At 41.2% G+C, this 27,429-nt stretch overlaps 1 protein-coding gene across 1 annotated transcript in view; it reads right to left on the reverse strand.

The window, feature by feature from the left end:
- The window catches only part of prex1 (phosphatidylinositol-3,4,5-trisphosphate-dependent Rac exchange factor 1), a 159,658-nt gene that overhangs the window by 60,861 nt on the left and 71,368 nt on the right, over positions 1-27,429 (reverse strand). The window contains exons 4-9 of the mRNA XM_062998979.1: positions 23,285-23,389; positions 21,535-21,636; positions 19,575-19,736; positions 10,251-10,384; positions 8,743-8,858; positions 3,993-4,142 (exon numbers count right to left, since the gene is read on the reverse strand). Coding sequence (XP_062855049.1) covers positions 3,993-4,142; positions 8,743-8,858; positions 10,251-10,384; positions 19,575-19,736; positions 21,535-21,636; positions 23,285-23,389 — 769 coding nt within the window. The remainder of the gene's footprint in view (positions 1-3,992; positions 4,143-8,742; positions 8,859-10,250; positions 10,385-19,574; positions 19,737-21,534; positions 21,637-23,284; positions 23,390-27,429) is intronic.

Below are 27,429 nucleotides of genomic sequence, written 5' to 3' on the forward strand. Positions count from 1 at the left end.
AAACATTATGAAATAATCTTGTGTTGTAAAGGTGCATTTTTACCAATTGAAGTTCCGCTGAGCTGTTCATTAAAAAGTCGAGATACAACTATTATGCATGGATGAATTAAATATATATATATTTTTACAATTTCCTTAACAAAAAAAACAACAAAAAAAGGAAAACATGACCAAAATAATCAATAAAAAAAAATCACAATCACTACTGTGAGGTAATCTGGATTTTTTTTTATGAATGAGGGTTCAGAGGAAATAGCACAGCAGCAGGTGTTCCCCCAATCATGCTTTCAAACAAAGCATTTTTTCACACACGTTTCCTCATAAAACATGGTTTGAGGAGGCAGTTAACCCTGTACAGCTGTCTCACATTCAACCGAATCCCTACTGAGGCACCATAAAGCAGCCATCAAACTTCACCACATCATTGCTGCATTAGCAGATAATAGAAGTGCTTTTATCAGTGGTAATGGTTTACGACCTGAGCATGACCTGCTCTTCCCAGCAATCGAAGAAAGAGCTTGTATTCATAACCGACGGTATTTTGCCTACGTCTATTTGTAATTGTATTTCAAAATGGGGTACAGGGCTATGAAAATGCCATTAAAAGGGGCAAAATACACAAAAACAGGATAGGGTGGTAGGTTTATAATGCTCTATATCAATGTCTGGGTTGCTTTATTGGATTACATGGCCAATGATATAAAATGACACATATTTCATTAAAGAGAAAAACAACAGATTGTTTTATATTTTGATAATAAGGTTATACTAGTCGTAACATTAGTTATAATTAGGCAAGTGCACAGTAATCAAATTCTTAATTAACATTGGCAACTACAGTGGTAGTGTAGTGGGTAGAGCTTTGGGATATTAACTAAAAGTTGAGAGTTCAAATCCCAGGTCTGCCATGCAGTTACTGTTGGTCCCTTGTGCAAGGCCCTTGACCCTGTCTGCTCCAGGGGTGCCGAACAATGGCTGACCCTGCTCTCTGACCCCAGCTTCCAAACAAGCAGGGGTATGCAAAGAAAGAATTTCATTGATTTCTACACCTGTATATGTATAAATACATAGCAGTTGTAGCCTAGCAGTTAAGGTACTGGACTAGTAACCGAAAGGTCACTGGTTCAAGCCCCACTGCCACCAAGTTGCCACTATTGGGCCCCCGAGCAAGGCCGTTAACCCTTAATTGCTCAAATCGTGTTAAGTCATAATTGTAAGTCGCTTTGGAAATTATATGTTTGTTGGGCAGTTGTAGCCTAGCGGTTAAGGTACTGGACTAGTAATCTGAAGGTTGCCAGTTCGAACCCCATCACTGCCAGGTTGCCACTGTTGGGCCCTTAACTCTCAATTGCTTAGTCTGTATACTGTATACTGTCGCTTTGGATAAAGGCGTCTGCTATATGCTGAAAATGTAAATGTATATATGACAAATAAAGGCATTTCATTCTGTTCACATTTTCTTATTACGTACAGGGGTTGGACAAAATAACTGAAACACCTGGTTTTAGACAACAATAATTTATTAGTATGGTGTAGGGCCTCCTTTTGCGGCCAATACAGCATCAATTCGTCTTGGAAATGACATATACAAGTCCTGCACAGTGGTCAGAGGGATTTTAAGCCATTCTTCTTGCAGGATAGTGGCCAGGTCACTACGTGATGCTGGTGGAGGAAAACGTTTCCTGACTCGCTTCTCCAAAACACCCCAAAGTGGCTCAATAATATTTAGATCTGGTGACTGTGCAGGCCATGGGAGATGTTCAACTTCACTTTCATGTTCATCAAACCAATCTTTCACCAGTCTTGCTGTGTGTATTGGTGCATTGTCATCCTGATACACGGCACCGCCATTGGATGCACATGGTCCTCCAGAATGGTTCGGTAGTCCTTGGCAGTGACGCGCCCATCTAGCACAAGTATTGGGCCAAGGGAATGCCATGATATGGCAGCCCAAACCATCACTGATCCACCCCCATGCTTCACTCTGGGCATGCAACAGTCTGGGTGGTACGCTTCTTTGGGGCTTCTCCACACCGTAACTTTCCCGGATGTGGGGAAAACAGTAAAGGTGGACTCATCAGAGAACAATACATGTTTCACATTGTCCACAGCCCAAGATTTGCGCTCCTTGCACCATTGAAATCGACGTTTGGCATTGGCACGAGTGACCAAAGGTTTGGCTATAGCAGCCCGGCCGTGTATATTGACCCTGTGGAGCTCCCGACGGACAGTTCTGGTGGAAACAGGAGAGTTGAGGTGCACATTTAATTCTGCCGTGATTTGGGCAGCCGTGGTTTTATGTTTTTTGGATACAATCCGGGTTAGCACCCGAACATCCCTTTCAGACAGCTTCCTCTTGCGTCCACAGTTAATCCTGTTGGATGTGGTTTGTCCTTCTTGGTGGTATGCTGACATTACCCTGGATACCGTGGCTCTTGATACATCACAAAGACTTGCTGTCTTGGTCACAGATGCGCCAGCAAGACGTGCACCAACAATTTGTCCTCTTTTGAACTCTGGTATGTCACCCATAATGTTGTGTGCATTGCAATATTTTGAGCAAAACTGTGCTCTTACCCTGCTAATTGAACCTTCACACTCTGCTCTTACTGGTGCAATGTGCAATTAATGAAGATTGGCCACCAGACTGGTCCAATTTAGCCATGAAACCTCCCACACTAAAATGACAGGTGTTTCAGTTATTTTGTCCAACCCCTGTATGTGTGCTTTCAGTTTTATTTATTCGAATAACAAAGACTTCTTCTTTGTTTTGTCTGCATTAATAACGACTATATTTACTTATCCAAACTATATTTTAATCATAGAGTGACTATTTTCCACATTATTGAAGTCTATGGTTAGGAATATTTGTGTTTGAATCCTTTCCTGACAATGTCATGTCATCACAAATCTTTCCAGGGAATGCACGGCTGCCAGCACCAGATGCTGATCCACGTAATTACATTACCATGCTGCTTCCTTGGGCTCGCAGTGCCACTGGGCTTGATTTAAATTGAATTGAAGTCGCTAAGAAAGACTGTCAAAATACGGTAGCACTTCAGCATGTCAAACTAGGCATCGAGTGGAACATGTAATTAACAGCCGTGCTTAAAAACCCCAGACTGTTGAGGCCTCGGAAAGACAGAGAAAGCAAGGGGGGGAGAGGTGTGACTGATGAGGCACCTGTTGGTTGGGCTCTATTTCAAACCACTGAAATATGATCCACCCAATAAAACAATCTCTGCTTTTACACAGCGCCAGAGTGTACCGTGACGTGTCATGCCAAGGCTAGCTCGGAGCTTGGAATACGTAAAGTGCTCATCGGTTTTGACTGGTCACTAAGATACAATAAAGTAGATTGATACATCAGACTAAACAGACAGCGTAAGAAGTACTGGAACTGAGTTTTGTAGCTATTATTAGATGGCAGTTGGAATTAGTGCACCGTGCTACTGAAAACCCTCAAACACACATCACAGGTGGCACATGCAGGACAGATGTTTTACATCAGCCACGGCAAACAACAAAGCAATCCATAAAAAGCCTGTTAGAGGGATGAGGGCAGCAATGGCAACCACGTGTAAAGTGAATATATATATATATATATATATACCCTGCCCAATCCAGTACAGTTCCAAAAACATACATGGCAATGTGGGTCAAGCCAAATTTTTTAACTGTAAATAACATTTATACCATAAAACATATCAAGTGATGAAATCAAAGTTAGTACTTTGTTTGGCTACATTTAATCCTGGGTGATTTTTTCCTTTAATACTAATTCATCCAATAAAAAACTTCTTAACAAATCACAAATAATTACAGACAGTCTATAACCTTAGAGAGGACACACTTTTGTAGACATCAACAGTATGACCCAACAGCAATGGCCTATGGATAATTATGTAGGGTTTTTCCCGCACAGGTCAACCGTGCTGGCCGAAAGATCGCAACATCCTTTTGGTCAATCTATAAAATTGAAAACCACTTACTCTCTCGTTGTTCGCGTTCTTTCAGAATAGCATCCAGCCATTTCTGTTTGTCCTCGGCATTCTTGGCCATGCACACGAACCACTTGTTTTTGGCAGTGTTATGAATCTTCCAGCCATTAGTCACGGTGTAGTTGTTGCTGTGATAGTCCGCTGAAATAACAAAAAAACCTTTAGTCAATTCAAAACTTTTGACAAGAAAAACACACTGAGATGCTTTACTTTCTGAACAACTTTAAATCAAATGGCTTATTAGACAGCAGTAAACGCTAATATTGGATGAATTGCTGGAAAAAAGACAGTTGTGATCACGACTGTTTACTTAACTCTATTAAAAAAAAATCAACAATTAATTTGTGAAACCTGACAGACGTTGCGTTGTGAAAAAAGGTCTTTATATATATTTTAGAAAGGATTACGCAACTTCGGTTCAGAAGGGGAGTATTTTTAATACTAACGATTGTTCTTAATTTTTGGAAGCTGCTTTAAGAAGCTACTAAAATATACACTCTCCACAGTCAAGCAAGCTTTAGATCACCATGGGTTTAAAGGTTGCTCCCAAATAAGAAGCTTTTTTTGCCCAAATGCTCCTTATAGATCTGGGTGTGTGCCTTCCAAACTACATCCATTCAATTCAGACTTGTACTTCAACTGAGTTTTAGACACATCTCAATTCTTTTTCAGAATATCCAAGCTCGTTTGGAAGCTGGGTCAGAGCGCAGGGTCAGCCATTGTACAGAACCCCTGGAGCAGACAGGGTTAAGGGCCTTGCTCAAAAGCAGAACAGTGGCTGCATGGCAGAGCCTGGATTCAAACCAATTGATAGTCCAAAGCTCAACCCTTGAAGCTACCACTGTCCCTTATTTTATAATTTAATTATATCCGTATAAAATCAAACACACAAAAGGTCAGGGGGACTGAATACTTTGTAAATCCACTGTAGGTCTGTGTATGTATATGACTGTGGTATCTTGCGTTTGAATAAATGTCACGTGACCAGATATGCAAAGTATCTAAATGATGCTGAGGCTGTGCAGACAATACTGAGGTCTAGATACTTTGCAAGTCAATGTGAGTTCAACCGTCAGATCCATAACGGTGGAACTCCCCTGTGTAAGCAAGGAAAACACATCAGCGCTGTTTGGTACACAGTTTAGCATCAATTGTCCCATTATTGCTGTTGAAAAAATGCAGCGTTGCAGAAAACAACAAACTTTCTGTTAATTTTTGTAAATTAAACATACATATATGGGTTAAAAAAGGTTTAATGTGATATCAGTAACAGCACTGTTTAAAAGAGCTTTCTGTGTGTGTGTGTGTGTGTGTGTGTGTGTGTGTGTGTGTGTGTGTGTGTGTGTGTGTGTGCGTGTGCTTAAGTGCTTGAGGTTTCAGCCCTGCAGCCCAGTTCCAATTTTATCCCTCATTTGACAGCAGGTGAATGAGGTGGAGTGGGGTGAATAAAGAATGAGGCTCAGTAATGGGTGGCGTGTTAATGTGGACATTGTGGAAATACTGTAGATTTGGGAACACTAAGAGCTAAGAGGCATCAAGTGAGGCTTTTAGCCTGTCCAAAATAATATGGGAGGGAGTTGACCACTAAATCGTAACTGAGTCCACCAAGCTAACGGATACCCCACTGTTTTTGTTTGCGTCTGATATGGGTGTAATTAGGGGAATGAATCAAGAGCCAGAGAGGTGATGGTCAGAACTGCTGAGGTGTTGTAAGGGACACTTACTTAACCATGTCACCAATGTCTCTGAGTCACATGACTTGGGTTATTAAGTATGACGGAGAAAAACAGCAAGCAAACCCCCTACTTATGACGCATAATAATCTGTTTACTTGCTAAATGTGTACACAGGAACTGGGCTTGGCAAAAAAACATCCTACATGGGACATTATGTAGATAGACCAACGTCTACTTTCAGCATATTTTAGTGCCTATTTTTCATTAAACTCAAACCCCATATAAGGGACAAATAGTATGTCTAGAAACATTAGCAATGTTGTTACTGCTCTGACATAAAAAGTGCACTAGTATGTGGATTGGGATGCAGCATCAGTCCTTGAATAGGACCAGAGACGAAGATAGCATTCAATAAAATATAGTGGAACTTTATGTTCAGGAGAATGAAGCAATCTAGTTTATTTATTATTAGAGTTTATTAGCATGACTGCAGTACTCAATCACGTAAACACTTACTAAAATATGTAACCACTTGCTAGCTATGCCCACCACACCAATAACTATAAAACACTATGAAAAGATTCCTAACAGGTTTATACATCATCAGAATTACACACACAAAGTGGATTTTTTCCTAGATTTCCCTCCTTTATCTCCCAATCTAGTCATTTCCAATTCCCAAATGTGAATCCACTGCTGCCTGCACAACCCCGATCTGATCAAAAAGAGCCGGATCACCACACGCCCCCTCCAACACATGTTTAATCTGCAGCTGCTTCTTATCACCTGACGTTTTGAGTTCTCACACAGAGCCGTATCAGTACGGAGAGCCACGCTAAGCAAGATGAGACTCCCCTGCCACTCACGCAGACTCCCTGACCAGTTTCAGAGATCGTATCTCGCAGCAGCAGTGGGAAGTGACCCCGTACGACCTTCCCTCCTCTTGTGTTTGTGTGGATGCCTGGTCAAGTCGAAGACTTTGGTGAGATCTGAACTTGGTGTACTAAAGTGTTAGACTGCTGCGCTACCCAAGCGCTTTCAAAGTGGATTTAAATTTGGTTACAAATAAGTTGAGAATGAAAAAGTAACATTTGTGGCATTTAGCAGACACTTTTATCCAAAGCGAAGTCCAGTTATGACTGAATACCATTCAAGCAACTGAGGCTTAAGGGCCTTGCTGAGGGGCCCAACAGTGGCAACCTATTGGTAGTGGGGCTTAAACCGGCAACTTTTTGATTACTGATCCGCCAATCAGGGTCCTCATACAGCGTATTAAGACCCACCCACACATAGTCCAACCAGCAGATACAGTGGCCAATTAGTGTTTGCTGCAGGCACTGGCAATTATGTCTGCTAGATGGTGCCCAGCTGACTGGTGGCAATGCCGAGTTCAGAATCTCGGCGTTGGTGTGGTACTGGAATATCCCGCTGTGCCACCTGGGCGCACCTAGTCCAGTACTTTAACCACTGAGCTACCACTGTCCCTTACTGTTGGTAACCTACAGTAGTTTATGTTGTAATTACTGCATTTTAGAAGTAGTGGAGGAAGTAGTAGGGAAATTTACAACACTGCTGACAGATTTCTAATCACTGACTGATGAAGAGCAGGATTCACATCACTGCATTATTGCCAAATGGATTTCCTTCAGTTCAGTTATCAGTTCACTGTGTACAAACAAACACTGGTAATGACGTACCTAATCAACCTACACCTTTATTGCTAATGCTTAAGTCATGTGTAGTTCCTGATGTGTAGATACAGAATGTTTCCTCACTATGACTGCAACATAAGGTTAAGGGCTTTGCTCATGGGCACAACCATGGCTTACAATTGATAGCCCAAAGCTTTACTCTTTAGGCTGCCACTGTTCCGTATTATATCCTTCTTCGTTCTTCAAAAAGTCTCAGCACTTTTTTAACTTTATTTATTATGAATTTGAAAAACATATGACATCACTTTTCTACACAGTCGCCTTCCTTTGTGATGCATTTTTTCCATCATCATACCAACTTTGTAATGCCATCAGCAAAAACTGTTTTTGGTTGAGGGCGTAGCCACTGATGCACCACTGCTTTCACATCATCATCATCATCACATGAAAATCTTCTTCCCCTTAAAGCTTCTTTGAGCGGTCCAAAAAGGTGGAAATCAGATGGCGCTAAATCCGAACTATAAGCTCTCTCTCAGTTTCTCATACACGACCAATTACTATTCCTCCCATCCACACCGTTTCCAATGTAAATAATAAAGTGTGGAAACTTTTTGAAGATCCCTCATACAATCAAACACACAAAAAGTCAATCCGCCATAAAGAGCAAGATTCACATCATTGCATTATTGCCAAAACATGATTTCCTGCACTTATCAGTTCACTGTGTACAAATAAGCACTAGTAATGACATACCTAATGACACATTTAATCAACCTACACCTTTATTGCTAATGCTTCAGTTGTATGTAGTTCCTGATGTGTAGATACAGAATGTTTCCTCACTATGACTGCAACATAAACAGCCATCCTGTCACGTAATGTGTGCCAAAAGTGAGAAAAAAGCCGTTAACTCTCAGCTTGTTCAGATTTGAAGCAACAGAACCCCACCCTATATGTGGTATACACACAGTTCTGAGGTGTGAAACCACGGGCCTGTATAGTTAGAAACAGATATTACCCATCGCATGAGAATTTACACCAACTTCAGTTTAAATGTCACACTTAATTTAAAGGTGTGTTTGTAGTGAACTACAGCAAACACTTTGGTTACATTCATGAAAGAAACGGCAGTTACTCAATACACAAGATTCATCAGTTCACAAGTTTAATGTGAAACACAGTCATGGACAATTTTGTATCTCCAATTCACCTCACTTGCATGTTTTTGTGCAAACCTCACACAGAAAGGACCCGGACCGCCCCACCTAGGGATCAAACCCAGGCCCTACTTTCTGTGAGCACAGTGCTACCCACCATGCTACCCACCGAGCCACCCAATTTTAAATATATAATGATTACAAAAACACATCAAAAGGCTGTATAAAGAGTATAAAAAAGAAAACAGGCATGTACCGGTTCCATCTTCCACATTCTCCACCTCCATCACCTCTGTGTTGATTCGGCCACGGAAGACGTACAGTGGTCCGTTGATGGACTTCGTCCTCTTGGTGGATTTCTTCCCTGAAACTCTGGACATTTAAGAAAGAATGTAGAACAATCTGTTAAATAGTTGAATTAAAAAGATTTAAGAACTGTCAATCTTATTTAAAACTATCAACAAAAAGCATTTTGGTGAACTAAAAGTAATATCATGACATTAAATTAATTATTCTCTTATGTTCTTTTGTGTTTATTCATTGTTTGTCAGCCCATATAGTATTTTGTGTGCTACAGCCAACAATCAACTACACACACCTCACATTAATAACGCTGCATAAGTAACATTTAAAGCCGACGCTTACTAAAATTAAACCAAAACTGAGAACAGGAGGTGTAACATGACATCACGTTCTGTTATTAATTTATTAGGATTTTAAAGTCACGTTTTACACTTCCATTCATGACAGAACAGGTAGTTACAGGTTACATGACTGTAGCAATAAACAGAACATTGGGGATGGTGGGTTGGAGATGATTTGGTCCATGCCATATCAACAACTAAGGGATTCACACCAATATTACACAAAGCTAGTGAATGTAATTTGTTTATTTAAAATTTGTACATATTAAATTAGGGAGACATTTTGAATATCTGAATATGCTCAAAACATTATATATTGTGACAGTGGCCTTGGTTACACATGATTCAAACTCTGTCATAGACAGTTTTGTATCTACAGTTTACCCAACTTGTATGTCTTTAGACTGTAGAATCAAACTAAAGCTCCCAAGAAAAATGACACAGACATGGGGAGAACATGCAAACTCCTCATAGAAAGGACTCAGGAATCGAACCCAGGACCTTCTCGCTGTGAGGTGACAGTGCCACCTACCGAGCCACCGAATTGCCCTATCACATTCTAAGTTCGACAGAAAGTAACAATCACATTTCATGTTCAGTTCAAATTTAAAAATGTTCACTTCCTTTAAAACCGGAGTTGAAGTTTAAGTAACATTATATGAATCATTTCCTTATTTAACAAATAACATCATATCTTGGTGAGCGGATGTGAGTACATGGGGTTTTTAAAGATTGAGATATGCCAGTAAATTTTCCATCATTGGTTTTTTTTTTTAAGGATTTATGTATTAAAGCTATCAGGGTTCTTATTTAGTCTTTAGGACCTGAACACAGTGCACAGTGCACAGTGTACATTCATGCTTTTCTTCATAAAGAATACACTCAAGCCAGTTCCAACAACTGGAACTGCTAAAAAAAAAAAGAAAAAAAAAAAAGAATGAAAAGGTCTCAAAGAAATTATAATTATTATAATTAATACATTACAAATAATAACTAATAATTAAATATAAAAAGTTGAAACTATAAAAACAGCAAGTTGAATTTCTCTTTGACGCTAGCATCAACAAATGTAAGCAACTGTGGGGAACTATGAGTAATTTGAATAAAGTCATTGACTAACCTGGACTTCCTCTTGCAGTACACGAGCAGGTTGTCGAACAGGAAAAAGACCCTCTCTTGAATGTTTCCTGCTGAGATCTTCAGCAGATTGCCATGAAGGAGCAGCTCGGTACAGATGTCGGTTAGATTTGTGCCCTGGCAAACAATGAGATGGAAATGAAAATAAAAAATCAATTCTTCATGTTGTGGTAATTTTACAGTACTAGTAGGTACTTCCTGTAAGTAAACTTTGTTCTGAATGGCCTTCTACATAACATTAAACACTGATTAAGCCAAGGGTCGATTTGAATTAGTTCATGTACTCAATACTTTTCAGTATTTCAACACTAAGTAAAGAGTGTACTTATTTATTTATTAGGATTTTAACGTCATGTTTTACACACTTTGGTTACATTCATGACAGAACAGATAATTTACTGGTTACACAAGATTAATCAGTTCACAAGTTCAATGTCAAACACAGTCATGGACAATTTAGTATCTCCCATTCACCTCACTTGCACGTCTTTGGACTGTGGGAGGAAACCGAAAAACATGCAAACCCCACACAGAAAGAACCTGGATGGCTCCACCTGGGCATCAAACACAGGACTTTCTTGCTGTGAGGCGACGGTGCTACCCACCGAGCCACCATGCCACCCCTAAGCAAAGAATTATCCAAAAAACATGGAGCCACAAATCACCTTCTATTAGACAGCAAGGTTGGAAAAAAAAGTTGTCCTGAATTTCTGGTCACTGGTGGTCACGTTAGACATGAATTTATAGACAGGTTTGTGGGCACAGAGGTTTTGCTGACCTGTTTCTAAAATGATGGAGATTGGCTTTGCATACACTATGACCAAAAGTATTTGGGCATTGACCATGAGCTTCTCACAAGACTCATGTCATAAGAGAATTTGTATAGCTGGGCACTGATGCTGGTCACAAAAGCCTCAGTTGATATTCCATTTCATTCCACAGCTGTTCAGTGGGGCTAAGGTCAGGGCTCTGTGCAGGTCATTGGAGTTCATTTAAAATAAGTTTTTCTTCATGTCCCTGTAGACCTTGCTTTGTTCACAGAGTCACAGGAACAGGAAGTACAGGAAGTAGCCTTCCCTAAATTGTTCCCGCAAAGCATATAGTTTCCTTTTTAAAATTAATTACACCTTTTAGCAGTTGTTGTGGCTGAATACATGAGTTAAATAATTTGAAGAGGTGGTCCAAAACATTTGTCCATGCATTATATGCTTTCTCTTTGATGCTGGTAGCTGTCATGCAAAGAAAGGACATCATGGGAAATACTCCAAATTAGGAAAAGATGAATAGAAACCATGGAATCTGTAATGGAAAACTGGTTATTTGTCCATGAAAAGTCAAACTTTTACATTTACTTATAAGGGACATGTATGGAATGGCATGGTCTTATGGTGTCAAATATGTAATAGTTCTTTTAACTGGAATACATACTTATTAATAAAAAAACCCACTTTTGAAGCCTTTAAGTACACTAAGGATATAACCAAAGCTCAAGCATTGTAAATCAAGTCAAATTTATTTGTATGGCGCTTTTTTACAATAGACATTGTCTTAAATCAATTTTACAGCATCAAGGACCAACAGACCAAAAACCCCTGTTGAGCAAGCCGAGGGCGACAGTGTCCATCACATCTAGCAGGAGCAGCATTGTTGGCCCAGAAGTCCCAACTTGCATATATACAGTGTATCACAAAAGTGAGTACACCCCTCACATTTCTGCAAATATTTCATTATATCTTTTCATGGGACAACACTATAGAGATAAAACTTGGATATAAGTTAGAGTAGTCAGTGTACAACTTGTATAGCAGTGTAGATTTACTGTCTTCTGAAAATAACTCAACACACAGCCATTAATGTCTAAATGGCTGGCAACATAAGTGAGTACACCCCACAGTGAACATGTCCAAATTGTGCCCAAAGTGTCAATATTTTGTGTGACCACCATTATTATCCAGCACTGCCTTAACCCTCCTGGGCATGGAATTCACCAGAACTGCACAGGTTGCTACTGGAATCCTCTTCCACTCCTCCATGATGACATCACGGAGCTGGTGGATGTTAGACACCTTGAACTCCTCCACCTTCCACTTGAGGATGCGCCACAGGTGCTCAATTGGGTTTAGTCCATCACCTTTACCTTCAGCTTCCTCAGCAAGGCAGTTGTCATCTTGGAGGTTGTGTTTGGGGTCGTTATCCTGTTGGAAAACTGCCATGAGGCCCAGTTTTCGAAGGGAGGGGATCATGCTCTGTTTCAGAATGTCACAGTACATGTTGGAATTCATGTTTCCCTCAATGAACTGCAGCTCCCCAGTGCCAGCAACACTCATGCAGCCCAAGACCATGATGCTACCACCACCATGCTTGACTGTAGGCAAGATACAGTTGTCTTGGTACTTCTCACCAGGGCGCCGCCACACATGCTGGACACCATCTGAGCCAAACAAGTTTATCTTGGTCTCGTCAGACCACAGGGCATTCCAGTAATCCATGTTCTTGGACTGCTTGTCTTCAGCAAACTGTTTGCGGGCTTTCTTGTGCGTCAGCTTCCTTCTGGGATGACGACCATGCAGACCGAGTTGATGCAGTGTGCGGCGTATGGTCTGAGCACTGACAGGCTGACCTCCCACGTCTTCAACCTCTGCAGCAATGCTGGCAGCACTCATGTGTCTATTTTTTAAAGCCAACCTCTGGATATGACGCCGAACACGTGGACTCAACTTCTTTGGTCGACCCTGGCGAAGCCTGTTCCGAGTGGAACCTGTCCTGGAAAACCGCTGTATGACCTTGGCCACCATGCTGTAGCTCAGTTTCAGGGTGTTAGCAATCTTCTAATAGCCCAGGCCATCTTTGTGGAGAGCAACAATTCTATTTCTCACATCCTCAGAGAGTTCTTTGCCATGAGGTGCCATGTTGAATATCCAGTGGCCAGTATTAGAGAATTGTACCCAAAACACCAAATTTAACAGCCCTGCTCCCCATTTACACCTGGGACCTTGACACATGACACCAGGGAGGGACAACGACACATTTGGGCACAATTTGGACATGTTCACTGTGGGGTGTACTCACTTATGTTGCCAGCTATTTAGACATTAATGGCTGTGTGTTGAGTTATTTTCAGAAGACAGTAAATCTACACTGCTATACAAGCTGTACACTGACTACTCTAAGTTATATCCAAGTTTCATGTCTATAGTGTTGTCCCATGAAAAGACATAATGAAATATTTGCAGAAATGTGAGGGGTGTACTCACTTTTGTGATACACTGTATATTATACCTGACATGGTCCAGGTCATAATTCTTCATTAGCATTTAGAGTACAGGTGGTAACTTGTTACTGCTCATATAAATAAGGAAAGTTCAACTGCACCCATTAGAATGAGCCAAAATGAGCATTAAAATGGGGACGTTAAGATAAGACTTTATTTATCCCCTTATGGAAATTAACTTGTTACAGCAGTACAAGTGAAGGGTGGTAAAGAAGAAAAAGAAAAGACAACTAGGTAAAAACCTTAAACATTAAAAAAACATAAAATACAGACTTAAGAGCTACCAGACAAATTGCACACTGTGTGTAGATATTTACACTAAAGGGTTCCATTTTAAATTATTTACTATATTGTCCAATCTATTATTGAATATGTATGGTATTTAAGTCTGAACAGAGAACTCGCAAAGAGAACACAGCATACTGCTGCTATCTTTCTAAAATAGAACAAAATACGCTAGCACACCAGAGCTGGGATTTCGAACACATCGTTTCTAATCTCAGCTCTGCCACCCGGCTGGGCTAGGCGGCTACATGAATAACGATTGGCTGATTGCGGCTGATTGCAACTGAAGCAACTACAACTTCTGCTGGCTGATTGATGGCGCCTGCGCAAAGTCGGGGAATAATGCATTGACCAGGGTGTGGCTCTCCGTACACAAAGCTGATCCGCATATGAACTCGCATCATACAGGTGAAAAGATGCAGTCGGTACTGCACACATGTCGGAGGGCCTCAGTTAGAGACGGGTAGTATCAGCAGAGGGGAAGTGTAATGCAATCAGGGTAATTGGATAGGACTAGATTAGGGAGAAACTGGCAGGAACGTTGCAAAAAAAAAAAAAAAAATAGAACAAAATAAAATCCTCTGCTTACCTGCATCAACCACATCTAAAAATTTTAAATAAGCATAACATTTTTAGCCCAATAACGTTTCCTCTGGCTCCTCATTTTGTATAAAAACCTCATCCGTCCTCCAGGCAACAGGGTCGTTCAAATTGGTTTGATGTCATGAAGTTGAATCTGCACGCTGCTTCTGAGCGTCAATAATTGATTTCCTCCGGACAGAATGTTCTAGACGGCCTTTAGACAGGATGTGATTTTCCATGCTTCGCAGGTGTGTGGGCAGGAGCCGGAGACTCCATTCTGTCGACTTAATCGATAGCGTGTTCAGATGGGTCGATCACGGTGCCAGTAGCATTCTGCACTCTCTGGCCATTAGAGCTGATTTACATTAGGCTCAAAAGAACCTGCCTGATCAAGCACTTCCAGCCCATAGCAAACTCTGGGAAATATCATCCGTGTGATGCTTTCAACACCACTTAGAGCTACAAATCATAAGCAAGAACTAAGCCAGATCACATCTGAAGTTATAGCAAGGTTGGCATTACCTTGTAAAATCCCTCCTGGATAAAGTGCAAGGTATAGTTACACGTGTAATGACTTTATAAGTGTGGAAACCTGAGCCAGCCAGACGTGCACTAAATTCTTTGACAGCTGGCTGTGCTGAACCGTAGCCCACGCTGTGTTTACATGCTCAGATTAATCAGATAAGATGAAAGAAATTAGATTTTGAAAGTCAGAGGATTATCAAAACTACAGCCCTTCAGTAATTTGATCATAACAAACCTCCGAGTTTACATAAATCAGTCACAAATCAGATTTCTAGAGAGGTATGGTGACAGCTTAAGGCAAAGTTTTTACCTTCAAGTATTGAGGTAGTCACATCTTCATTCTTTAAAGTAATGGGTAATATCTAATTTTATCATACATTCATTTAGTCATTCATTCATTGTCTGTTTTACCACCACTTATCTTTTAGTTCATTTTAATTTTGTATATTGTGTAAATCCTATTTATTCAAATTATTCTCCAGGCCACCCAAGGAGGATGGGTCCCTGCTGAGTCTGGTTCCTCTCAAGGTTTTGTCCTGTAATTTTAAGGGAGTTTTTCCTTGCCACTGTCGACCTTGGCTTTGTCAACAGGGGTTTTTGGTCTGTTGGTCCTGGATTCTGTGAAGTTGCGTTGACACAATGTCTACTTTAAAAAGCGCTTTATAAATAAATTGACTTGACTTTTCCTATTTAGAGTTGTGGTTGGTCTGATTCACTGGGCGAAACACACATACAGGAAACACCCCAAGCAGGTCGCCAGTCCATCACAGGGCAAACACACATACTTATACCTAGGGAAAATTTAGCATGTCTTTGGACAGTGGGACACTGGGAGAACATGCAAACTCCACACAGAAAGGACCTGGACTGCTCCAGCTGGGGATCAAACCCAGGACCTTCTTGCTGTGAAGTGACAGTGCTACCCACCAAGCCACCCTGCCGCTCACTATCATTAAAACAATGCAGGCAGTTGTAGCCTAGCAGGTAAGGTACTGGGCCCCTGAGCAAAACCCTCAACCCTCAATTGCTTAGACTATATACTGTAAGTCGCTTTGGATAAGAGTGTCTGCTAAATGCTGAAAATGTAAATGTAAAGTAAATCAATGCAGGTGTATCAGTTCACTCTAATCTTCACTGCTGACCAATGAAAACATGTTTATCAGGATTTTAACGTCATGTTTTACACTTTGGTTACATTCATGACAGGAACGGTAGTCACTCATTACACAAGATTCATCAGTTAACAAGGTTATATCAAACGCAGTCATGGACAATTTTGTATCTCCAATTCACCTCACCTGCATGTCTTTGGACTGTGGGAGGAAACCAGAGCACCCGGACTAAACCCACTCAGTGAGACACAGTGAGAACATGCAAACTCCACACAGAAAGGACTCGGACCGCCCCACCTGGGGATCGAACCCACGACCTTCTTGCTGTGTGGTGACAGTGCTACCCACCAAGCCATCATGCCACCAACTATCATCCAAAAATGTTGAAACAATGTGATCTAAGCAAGTGTATCACAAAGGAGCATTCAGTTCACTAAAATCTTCACTACTGACCAATGAAAACATGTTAGACTACCTCGCTAAATGTCTAACATTTCATAACAATAAGGTTGCAGGAAAAACATTATCTGTTCTTATTGCCTACTCATTAGGGCTAAAATTCTACATCTGGCTCCTCTGATATATTGAGTCTTGTATTGTAGTGTTGTGCAAATGTATGGACACAAAATTCCAGGCTTTGCTGAGGGGTTTTTGAATGACGTGGCATTTTTTTAAAGAATATTAAAGCACAACTTCTATGTATTTGTCTAGCTTATCCTATTGTTAAAATAAAATCAGATATTACATGGGTCATTACTTCTGCACATGCCACATTATGTTAATATGTTAAATTCCAATAACATGAACAGTAATTTGGCATTTAAATGTGCAGATGTTTGTGTGTTTAAATAGAGCAAATTAACTGATTTTCATGTAATGTTTCTCGAAACAAAGCTCAGAATTTTCCAGACTGTGCTCTTCTGTGTGGTTCTTTTTGGACGCAAAAGCTGGACAATAAAAAATCAGGACAAAAAGAATATTGATGGCTTTGAACCTTGATGCTCAATTTTTTTGAGACGCCCTTGGAGGGCTTAAAAGGCAAACAAATAGATCCTCGATCCATCAAGCTCAGATTACCAAAACCAAAGCCATTATGAGAAGAACCAATTTATTGTTTTTTATTAATAAAAAACAAATATGATTGGAAGGGTTGAAGGTAACAGTGGAGAAGGACTAGCAGGTTCACTTCAGAGTTGCAAAAACTGAAAAGAAATCTAAGAAACCCTGAGTGTGTGTGTTAGATTTTCAGAATCAGAGGATGGCATTTAGATGACAGCTAGAATACTCGGCTAACCGTAAAAATCGCTTCATGGTGGGATTATCAGTGTGCATGCCTGGATTTTCAATGCCTGGATAACTGAATGGAGCTCTGTAGTGAGCTCAGTGGCAGCAGTGACTGAGGAATGTAAAGAAATGTGAGCGGTGAAATAACAGCACACGGGGCAACTGAGAGAGGAATGTACATCAGCGCCTAAAATTCATAAAACCAAAAGAGAGAACAAGTGAGAGGGAGAAACACCGGAGAAAAAGAGAGGAATGAATTACAGTAGCGTGTTCAGAAGAAACAGCTGATCTCCTGGGTAACAACTTGGCTTCCCCGCTTCCCACTTCCTATTTTCTCCTTATAGTCTAAAGAAAATGTCAGCATGGAGCAGGGCCCAGTCACCAAGGAAATTCACCACAGCTAGAAAATCTAACTTACACAAGCTGGACCATCACGTGTCAATGCGGAAAACTCTGACCTACTATAGTTCAGTGTATGTGTACCACATCCTGTGTTCTATTTCATGGTCATCACAGGAACACCCAGCAAACAGCTGGTGGCAGCTGTGATGCTGCTGACACTTGGTATAAAACCCCAAATCTAAAAAAGTTGGGACGCTATAGAAAATGCAAATAAAAATCTACGTACTACAGTAGGAAATGTCTACTGTGGAAGCACTTCTGTAAGTCGCTCTGGATAAGAGCGCCCGCTTAATGCCAACAACGTAAATGTAATGTAAAATTATTTCACTGCAGACAGCATGAACCCAAGATATTTCATGATTTATCTAGTTAATGTTCTTCCTTTTCTACATTTCAGGCCAGCAACACATTTCCAAAAAAATGGGACGGGGGCATGTTTTTAAAAACAATATTCCTGATTGACAAGAAAAAAGCAGGTATGAATCTGAAGCACAATTTGCGCAAGTGCTGCAGCAATGAGAACAGAATGGAGAATGAAAACAAGAAAGTACGTTTGGGAAATATTGCACATAAATATATTTTGTCAAACTTAAAAACATCAGATGCAGAGATAATGAGAACTCCTGCTGCAATATACACTGATCAGGCATACCATTATGACCATCTTCATAATATTGTGTTGGTCCCATTTTTGCTGCCAAAACAGCCCTGACCCATCGAGGCATGGAGTCTGACACCCTTCTATCAGAACCAGCATTAACTTCTTCAGCAATTTGAGCTGCAGTAGCTCGTCTGTTGGATCGGACCACACGGGCCTGCCTTCGCTCCCCACGTGCATTAATGAGACTTGGTCACCCATGACCCTGTCGTCGGTTTACCACTGTTCCTTCCTTGGACCACTTTTGATAGATGCTGACCACTGCAGACCGGGAACACCCCATAAGAGCTGCAGTTTTGGAGATGCTCTGACCCAGTCGTCTAGCCATCACAATTTAGCCCTTGTCAAACTTGCTTAAATCCTTACGCTTGTCCATTTTTCCTGCTTCTAACACATCAACTTTGAGGACAAAATGTTCACTTGCTGCCTAATATATCCCACCCACTAACAGGTGCTGTGATGAAGAGATAATCAGTTTTATTCACTTCACCTGTCAGTGGTCATAATGTTATGCCTGGTCGGTGTATTCTATATGTATATAGACTTTTTTCATCTAGAAAGTATTTGCCCCTGCAATAGCCAGTCTGCATGGTAGCTTGGTCCAGACTGGTTGCTAATTTATTAATTATGAATAGTTATTCATGAATAGTTATTCATTATTGTTAATAAAGTTCCAGAATTTAAGAATAATTTAAATAAACAAATGTAAAAATGTGACATTTTAAAATTCTTATTATTAGTAGTCGTAGTAGTATTTTGTTATTACAATTAATATTATTATTAGCAGTAAAAGTATTTTTTTATTATTATTATTACTATTAATATTATAATTAGTGGTAGTGGAAGTATTTTATTATTACTATTATTACTGCTAATAATATTATTATTTTTAGGCATTCTTTTCCAAATTTCTTCAGTATTTCTGCCCTGCTGTTATGCTGGGTTCATTGGCTCCTGCTCTATTTAAGATCTGAACCCACAATCCTTTAAGATCCATTTACATGACAAAAACATGCATGTGAATTTTGTACACTGTCGTCATCAATAAATAACCTGTAACACTTCTAGACCCCACGCTCCATCTCACAGACTGCATTTTGGTAAGTATGGTAGTACTGTTTTATTTTACCACAGTTCTACAGAAACAATACAGACTACACACACACACACCCTCTACATTGCACTAACCTCCCATCCCTCAATGTGGGACTGTAGCTGCTCTAGAGCCTCCAGTTTCTCCATCTGTCTCTTGGTCTCATTGATGTTGGAGCACACTTCCTTCATGGCCTGTAATGCCTCTTCCACAGCTGGGTAGTCCCTGTGCTTCTTAGGCGTCCTCTTTAACAGCTCCTACAACAGGCACACACATCTGTTTAGCGCAAAGCTAATTATTCAGATGTCCACTAAATGACCATGTTATCATTTCCAAAACCATGGACATTAATATAGAGCCCCAAACACCCCTCCCAATATTCTGTGAAAGCTTTCCAGAAATGGTTTATTTTATGTTAGAAATAGCTATGGCTAACACAACTAAACATGTATTAGGAGTGTCCACATACTTCTGACCATTTAGTGCAGTTCTGCACTCTTTTTATCTTATGCAGAACTGTCATTTAAAGAAGTAGAAACAATATGCGTACAACCACCTAGATAATAAACCTGATGGTGTGTAAAGTTCTACCATATAATTTTGTGGCATGGTTCCCTAATTCCTCCTCAGTGCACGAATAAACCGCACAAGAAGATTGGTTTTCTATAATTGAGAAAATAAGATTGTTTTTCTATAACTGAGAAATTAAGATTGGTTTTCACAATAACTCTGTTTTAAGTGTTGCCGCAGCATCTTTTTTAGCTTCAAGTCAGGACAAGGCTTAATATATATACCGATCAGCAATAACATTAAAACCACCTCCTTGTTTCTACACTCACTGTCCATTTAATCAGCTCCACTTACCATATAGAAGCACTTTGTAGTTCTATAATTACTGACTCTAGTCCATCTGTTTCTCTGCATGCTTTGTTAGCCCCCTTTCATGCTGTTCTTCAATGGTCAGGACCACTACATAGTAGGTATTATTTGGGTGGTAGATCATTCTCAGCACTGCAGTGACACTGACATGGTGGTGGTGTGTTAGTGTGTGTTGTGCTGGTATGAGTGGATAAGACACAGCAATGCTAATGGAGTTTGTAAACACCTCACTGTCACTGCTGGACTGAGAATAGTCCACCAACCAAAAACATCTAGCCAATAGTGCCCAGTGGGCACCGTCCTGTGACCACTGATGAAGGTCTAGAAGATGACCAACTCAAACAGCAGCAATAGATGAGCGATCGTCTCTGACTTTACATCTACAAGGTGGACCAACTAGGTAGGAGTGTCTAAAAGAGTGGACAGTGAGTGGACATGGTATCTAAAAACTCCAGCAGCGCTGCTGTGTCTGATCCACTCATACCAGCACAACACACACTAACACACCAACACCACGTCAGTGTCACTGCAGTGCTGAGAATCATCCACCACCTAAATAATACCTGCTCTGTGGGGGTCCTAACCATTGAAGAACAGCATGAAAGGGGGCTAACAAAGCATGCAGGACTACAGTCAGTAATTGTAGAACTACAAAGTGCTTCTATATGGTAAGTGAAGCTGATAAAATGGACAGCGAGTGTAGAAACCAGGGGGTGGTTTTAATGTTATGGCTGATCGCTGTATATGTAATATTTCTAGGTACACCAATTAGTCCCTTTTCATTACTTTTAGAACCCTAACAGAAAGGTGAAACAAACTTAACAATGCACTTTGGTAACAGTACAGGACATATGCAGTAGAATCAAAGCCAAAACATGGAATTAAAATACCATTATGATCCCAATAATACCATAATTATGATCCCAGTAATACCATTCTGTGTGACAGGCTTACTGAAAAGACAAGTAAGCAGGTAGGCGTGCAGACATGCAGGTGATCGGTAGACATAACGAACAATATAGAAACAGATAAACAATAAAGATGAGGGACTGCTTGACAGTTTAATATAAATATTTGCAGGAATTGAGACCTGTAGACTAAATATAGGACTGCACAACCAATTCCCTTCCAGAAAAAAAAACTAATATTGAAAGAATAACATAAATGCTGAATTACCTTTAGTAGAAGCGGGTACTTGCAGATCCTTTGAATAGGAGACAGTAGGTACCCCTCCAGAGGAACATCGGTGCTCTTCTTTCCTCCCAGCAACATGCAGTGCTAGAAAATGAGCACATACTTAATACATTTTCAAGAAATGTTTGTCCAAAGGGACCCCAGTGTCAGCACTTTCAATTGCCAAATATATGTGGACACCCTGCTTAAGTTTTGAAAGTATTTAGCTACTCCCATTGCTAATGGTACAATTAAAAACATAAAATAAATTATATGCTTTCAACTTTGTGGTGACAGTTTGGGAAAGGCCCTGTCCTGTTCCAGAATAGCTGTGACCTTGTGGACAAAGCAAGGTCTATAAAGACATGGTGTGGAGGAAGTCCAATAGCCTGCACAGAGGTTTGACCTCAACCCCATCAAACACCTTTTTTAAAGCATTTTTCTCCCAATTTTTTTCTCAATCAAGCCATATCCAATTACCCACGACTCCGATGTGTGACCACTTTTTTTCACCTGCATGAGGTGTGTTCATATGGGGTTCCGTATCACACACAGAAGGTATCCTTTGCCTCGATCAGCCAGCAGAGGTCGTAATTGCAGCATTCATGAGGAATCCCTATGGTCCTCCCTCCCTCAGACTAGTCAATGATCGTCCATGTGGGTGGCCAGCCTGCCATCATCAGAGCTGACATTCAAACTCACAAGCTTGAGGTCCCAAGCACCCAGAACACCTTTAAGATGAAGTGGAGCGATGGTCACAAATGATCTTTTAACAGAATGGGCACAAACCCACTTCAAAATGTTATCTTCTTTCCAGAAGAGTAGAGACTGTTAGAGCTACAATAGGAGTGGGTAACTTCATATTATTTGATGAGTTTGATGAGTTAGGTGTGAAGGAGCTTCAGTGACTATTTACACATTTAGCTGACGCTTCTATCAAAAGCGACTTACAGTACTGTGACAGTATATTATCTAAGCAATTGAGGGTTAAGGGCCTTGCTCAAGGGCCCAACAGTGTAAACCTGGCAGTGCTGGGGCTTGAACCGGCGACCTTTCAATTACTAGTCCAGTACCTTAACCACTAGGCTACAACTGCCCTGGCTATGGTTTTTGGAATGGGATGTTAGAAACTCATGGTCAGGTGTCTACATACTTTTGGCAATGTTTTTATTTATAGCCTCATCGCAAAGAATAGAGAAATATCATTGTTGAGGGTAAAGTTCTAGTTAAGTAATCAATGTGGTACCAATGCTCCCCAAACCAATCTCTACCCCCACCCAAAAAAGGCAGGATATCCAATTGCACACGTAAACCTCCAAAGTGCAAGACATGCTGGCCAGGAAGGGCAGCCAGGCTAACATACACCTCCTGTGATTTATGTTCAGTCACATGCCTCTTCATTTGACCAGAAAGCAGCCGACATCAGTGGACAGAGAGCCCTAAACATATAGAGGAACATTCCAGACTCCCTCGCTGCCAGACGGTAGGCGTCACCATTAAGTCGGCTTTCCCCCAACTGGGACCAACCAGGCCGGTGGTACCGCCGAGACTCTAGCCAGTGTCTCCACACTGATGGGCTAGTGATCTCTCTGATTTGTGTTTGGGTTGCACAACACCACCCTGTTGTTATTCATTTCTTTAAATCTTTAGAATTTGTACTTATAAAAACACCACAATCATGTTTCAATATACAAATATGAATCAGATTGAAGTGCGCATTAAAGCTCTACAGAGTAGTATTAAAAGTGCTCACCAGTAGGAAGGTGCGGATGTGGGGGATCTTATTGAGCTCCATTAGCAGCCTGAGAGCTTTCTCGTGGTTGCTGCAGTACTCTCCGTACACTGAGAAACGGCCCCTCTGGAACATGGGAAACACATTAACACAAAAGACTGCATCAGCTTAGAGGAAAGTGTTCCATCAACGTTCAGAGTTTACTTACAGCACAGACAGTGCTCTAACATTCAGTCATTCATTCATTCATTGTCTGTTTCACCATCGATTTATCTGATTCAGGGTCGAGGTGGGTCTGATTTACTGGGCGAAATTCAGGAACCACCCCAACACACACATATACACACACCTTGTCCAATTTAGTATCTCCAATTAGCCTGACAGCATGTCTTCGGACTGTGGGAGGAAACTGCAGGATACCCACACAGACACGGAAGAACCTGCAAACGTCATTCTTTCATTGTCTGTTATACCATCGCTTTATCTGATTCAGGGTCAAAATTCAGGAACCACCCGGGACAGATTGCCAGTCCATCACATGCCCACCCCCCAACACACACTCAGGGCAATTTACTATCTCTAATTAGCCTGACTGCATGTCTTTGATAGATAGATAGATTCAACTTTATTGTCATTGCTCAGTACAGGTACAAGGCAACGAAATGCAGGAACTGTGGGACTGTGGGAGGAAACTGCAGGAAACCCTCGCAGACACTGGGAGAACATGCAAACTCCACACAGAATGGACCCAAACTGCTCCACCTGGGAATCGATCCCATGACCTTCTTGCTGTAAGGTGACAGTCAGCTACTACTCAGCAGTTAAGTCATTTTTTCATTGTCTGTTATACCACCGATTAGGGCTGGGCGATATATCGAGATTTTATAAAATATCGATATATTTTCATACGCGATATAAGATAAGACAATATCGTCTATATCGATATAGATGTTGCGTTCGTCTTTCTCTTCTCCTAGTTAGTCTCTGCACATGTTCACCTGCCCCGCCTCTCTCCCTCACTGAACACAACTCGCCCCTCCCCACCGCCAATTCCTTCTGCCCTCACAACACATTTCTGTAAGTAAAACTCCCATGATAGCATGGAGACGGTGGACGGTGGTGCTGCTTAGTAAAAAGAATAATAATGGCTCAATTATTTGGAGATGGTTCGAATTCAAAGTGTCAGATGAGCAGCAGAATAATGTATTCTGTAGAGAATGCTGAAAACAAGTCCAGACAAAAGGTTCCAGCTCCGTGTACCTTTGGTTATTCGTTTTTCACTTCAAATCCCAAAGTTGAAAAACAAGAAAATGAGTCGTTATTCGTTTCAAAAACCAATATTGGAAAACGGAAATACATACAAGCGCATGCACGCGCTGACATGCACGTGTTTACTTCATATATAAACAGTGTAAATCATGCACAAGTGTTATAAACAGTAATAATAACGTAACGGTGCGTCTCCTGTTGTTCTGACTCGTGTTTGTATATGTGATGTGCATGTATAGATATTTGCTATATCTGTAAAAAACATTATGGGGAGTGATTCTGTACTGGATGTTGTACGTGGTCATGTTAGTTTATACTGGATGATCCCCCGACGTCCGAGACTCATTTATTTATTTATCTTCTATTATAGTATTTCTTGTTCTTGGCCAGTAAACAACCAAAAATTAATAAAATTGCATGAACTAACTCTGCAGTAAACAAGGAGCAAACAACAATTAAACAACAAACAAAGCTGTTAAATAATAATAAAGTGCATGAAGCAGAACGCTGATTAAAATGCATGAAATGTTGTAATAGTTACACAGTAACATTAACGATTAGTTCTGCCTGTATTACAGAACTGAGTTCTATATGGTAAAAAAATATTAATGTAAATGTTAATGTTGTGGCGACATATACATAATAATGTATAAAGTCCAAACATGTGAGGGGGGTTTAACGAGAACGCTATATTTAATGTCACACAAGCTCAGTGCAAAACAACAGAAGAACACGAGCACAGACGGAAACGATAAATTCCGACACCGTCCCTACACACTCGCTCCCTGTGCCCTATAGTGCACTTAACATTCTTAAAGGGCCAGACAATATATTTGTAATTGCTATCCGGTATGTACCAGCATGCCTCTGAACGTTGAGGGAATGTTTGTGAAGGAATGTTGAGGGAACGTTCGGGGGGGAACGTTGGGGGAACATTCGTGAATGAACATTGAGGAAACGTTGAGGGAACGTTCGTGTGGAAACGTTGGGGGAACGTGCGTGAAGGAACGTTGAGGGAATGTTCGTGGGGGGACGTTCATGGGGAAACGTTGGGGGAACGTTCGTGAAGGAACGTTGAGGGAACTTTCGTGGGGGAACGTTGGGGGAACGTTCGTGAAGGAACGTTGAGGGAATGTTCGTGGGGGAACGTTGGGGGAACGTTCGTGGGGAAACGTTGGGGGAACATTCGTGAAGAAACGTTGGGGGAACGTTTGTGTGGAAACGTTGGGGGAATGTTTGTGAAGGAACGTTGAGGGAACGTTCGGGGCGACCGTTGAGGGAACGTTCGGGGCGAACGTTGAGGGAATGTTCGGGGGAACCGTTGAGGGAACGTGAGGGGGGAACGTTGAAGGATCGTGAGGGGGGAATGTGAGGGGGGAACGTTGAGGGAACGTTTGGGTAGATTGTTGGGAATGGTTGGGTGAATTGTTCAGGTAATGGTTGGGAGGATCGTTGAGAAAACGTTTGGGTTTTCAACAATTCACCCAACCATTCCCTTAACAATCCACCCAAACGTTCCCTCAACAATTCACCCAACCATTCCCTTAACAATCCACCCAAACGTTCCCTCAACAATTCACCCAAACGTTCCCTTAACAATCCACCCAAACATTCCCTCAACAATTCACCCAAACGTTCCCTTAACAATCCACCCAAATGTTCCCTCAACAATTCACCCAACCATTCCCTTAACAATCCACCCAAATGTTCCCTCAACAATTCACCCAAACGTTCCCTTAACAATCCACCCAAATGTTCCCTCAACAATTCACCCAAATGTTCCCTCAACAATTCACCCAAACGTTCCCTCAACAATTCACCCAAATGTTCCCTCAACAATTCACCCAAACGTTCCCTCAACAATCCACCCAAATGTTCCCTCAACAATCCACCCAAATGTTCCCTCAACAATTCACTCAAATGTTCCCTCAACAATTCACCCAAACGTTCCCTCAACAATTTCCCCAAACATTCCCTTAACAATCCACCCAAACGTTCCCTCAACAATTCACCCAAATGTTCCCTCAACAATTCACCCAAACGTTCCCTCAACAATCCACCCAAATGTTCCCTCAACAATCCACCCAAATGTTCCCTCAACAATTCACCCAAACGTTCCCTCAACAATTCCCCCAAACATTCCCTTAACAATCTAGCCAAAAATTCCCTCAACTGTTGAGAAAACGTTTGGGTGGATTTTTGAAAAAACGTTTACATTACACGACAGGAGATACCATAGAAACAACTTTCTTTTTCTTAGAATAGCTCTTTTTTTTCGTTCGTGAAGGAACGTTGAGGGAACTTTCGTGGGGAAACGTTGGGGGAACGTTCGTGAAGGAACGTTGAGGGAACGTTCGTGGGGGAACGTTCGTGAAGGAACGTTCGTGGGGGAACGTTCGTGAAGGAACGTTGGGGGAACGTTGGGGAATGTTCGTGGGGGAACATTGGGGGAACGTTCGGGGGGGGAACGTTGGGGGAACATTCGTGAAGGAACGTTGGGGGAATGTTCGTGGGGGAACGTTCGGGGGGAACGTTGGGGGAATGTTTGTGTGGAAACGTTGGGGAACGTTTGTGTGGAAACGTTGGGGGAACGTTGAGGGAACGTTCGGGGGGGACGTGAGGGGGGAACATTAAGGGAACGTTTGGGTAGATTGTTGGGAATGGTTGGGTGAATTGTTGAGGTAATGCTGGATTGTGGATTGTTGAGAAAACGTTTGGGTTTTCAACAATTCACCCAACTATTCCCTTAACAATCCACCCAAATGTTCCCTCAACAATTCACCCAAACGTTTCCTTAACAATCCACCCAAATGTTCCCTCAACAATTCACCCAACCATTCCCAACAATCTAGCCAAAAATTCCCTCAACTGTTGAGAAAACGTTTGGGTGGATTTTT

Source organism: Trichomycterus rosablanca, chromosome 7, assembly GCF_030014385.1.
Source record: "Trichomycterus rosablanca isolate fTriRos1 chromosome 7, fTriRos1.hap1, whole genome shotgun sequence".
NCBI classification, from domain to species: domain Eukaryota; kingdom Metazoa; phylum Chordata; class Actinopteri; order Siluriformes; family Trichomycteridae; genus Trichomycterus; species Trichomycterus rosablanca.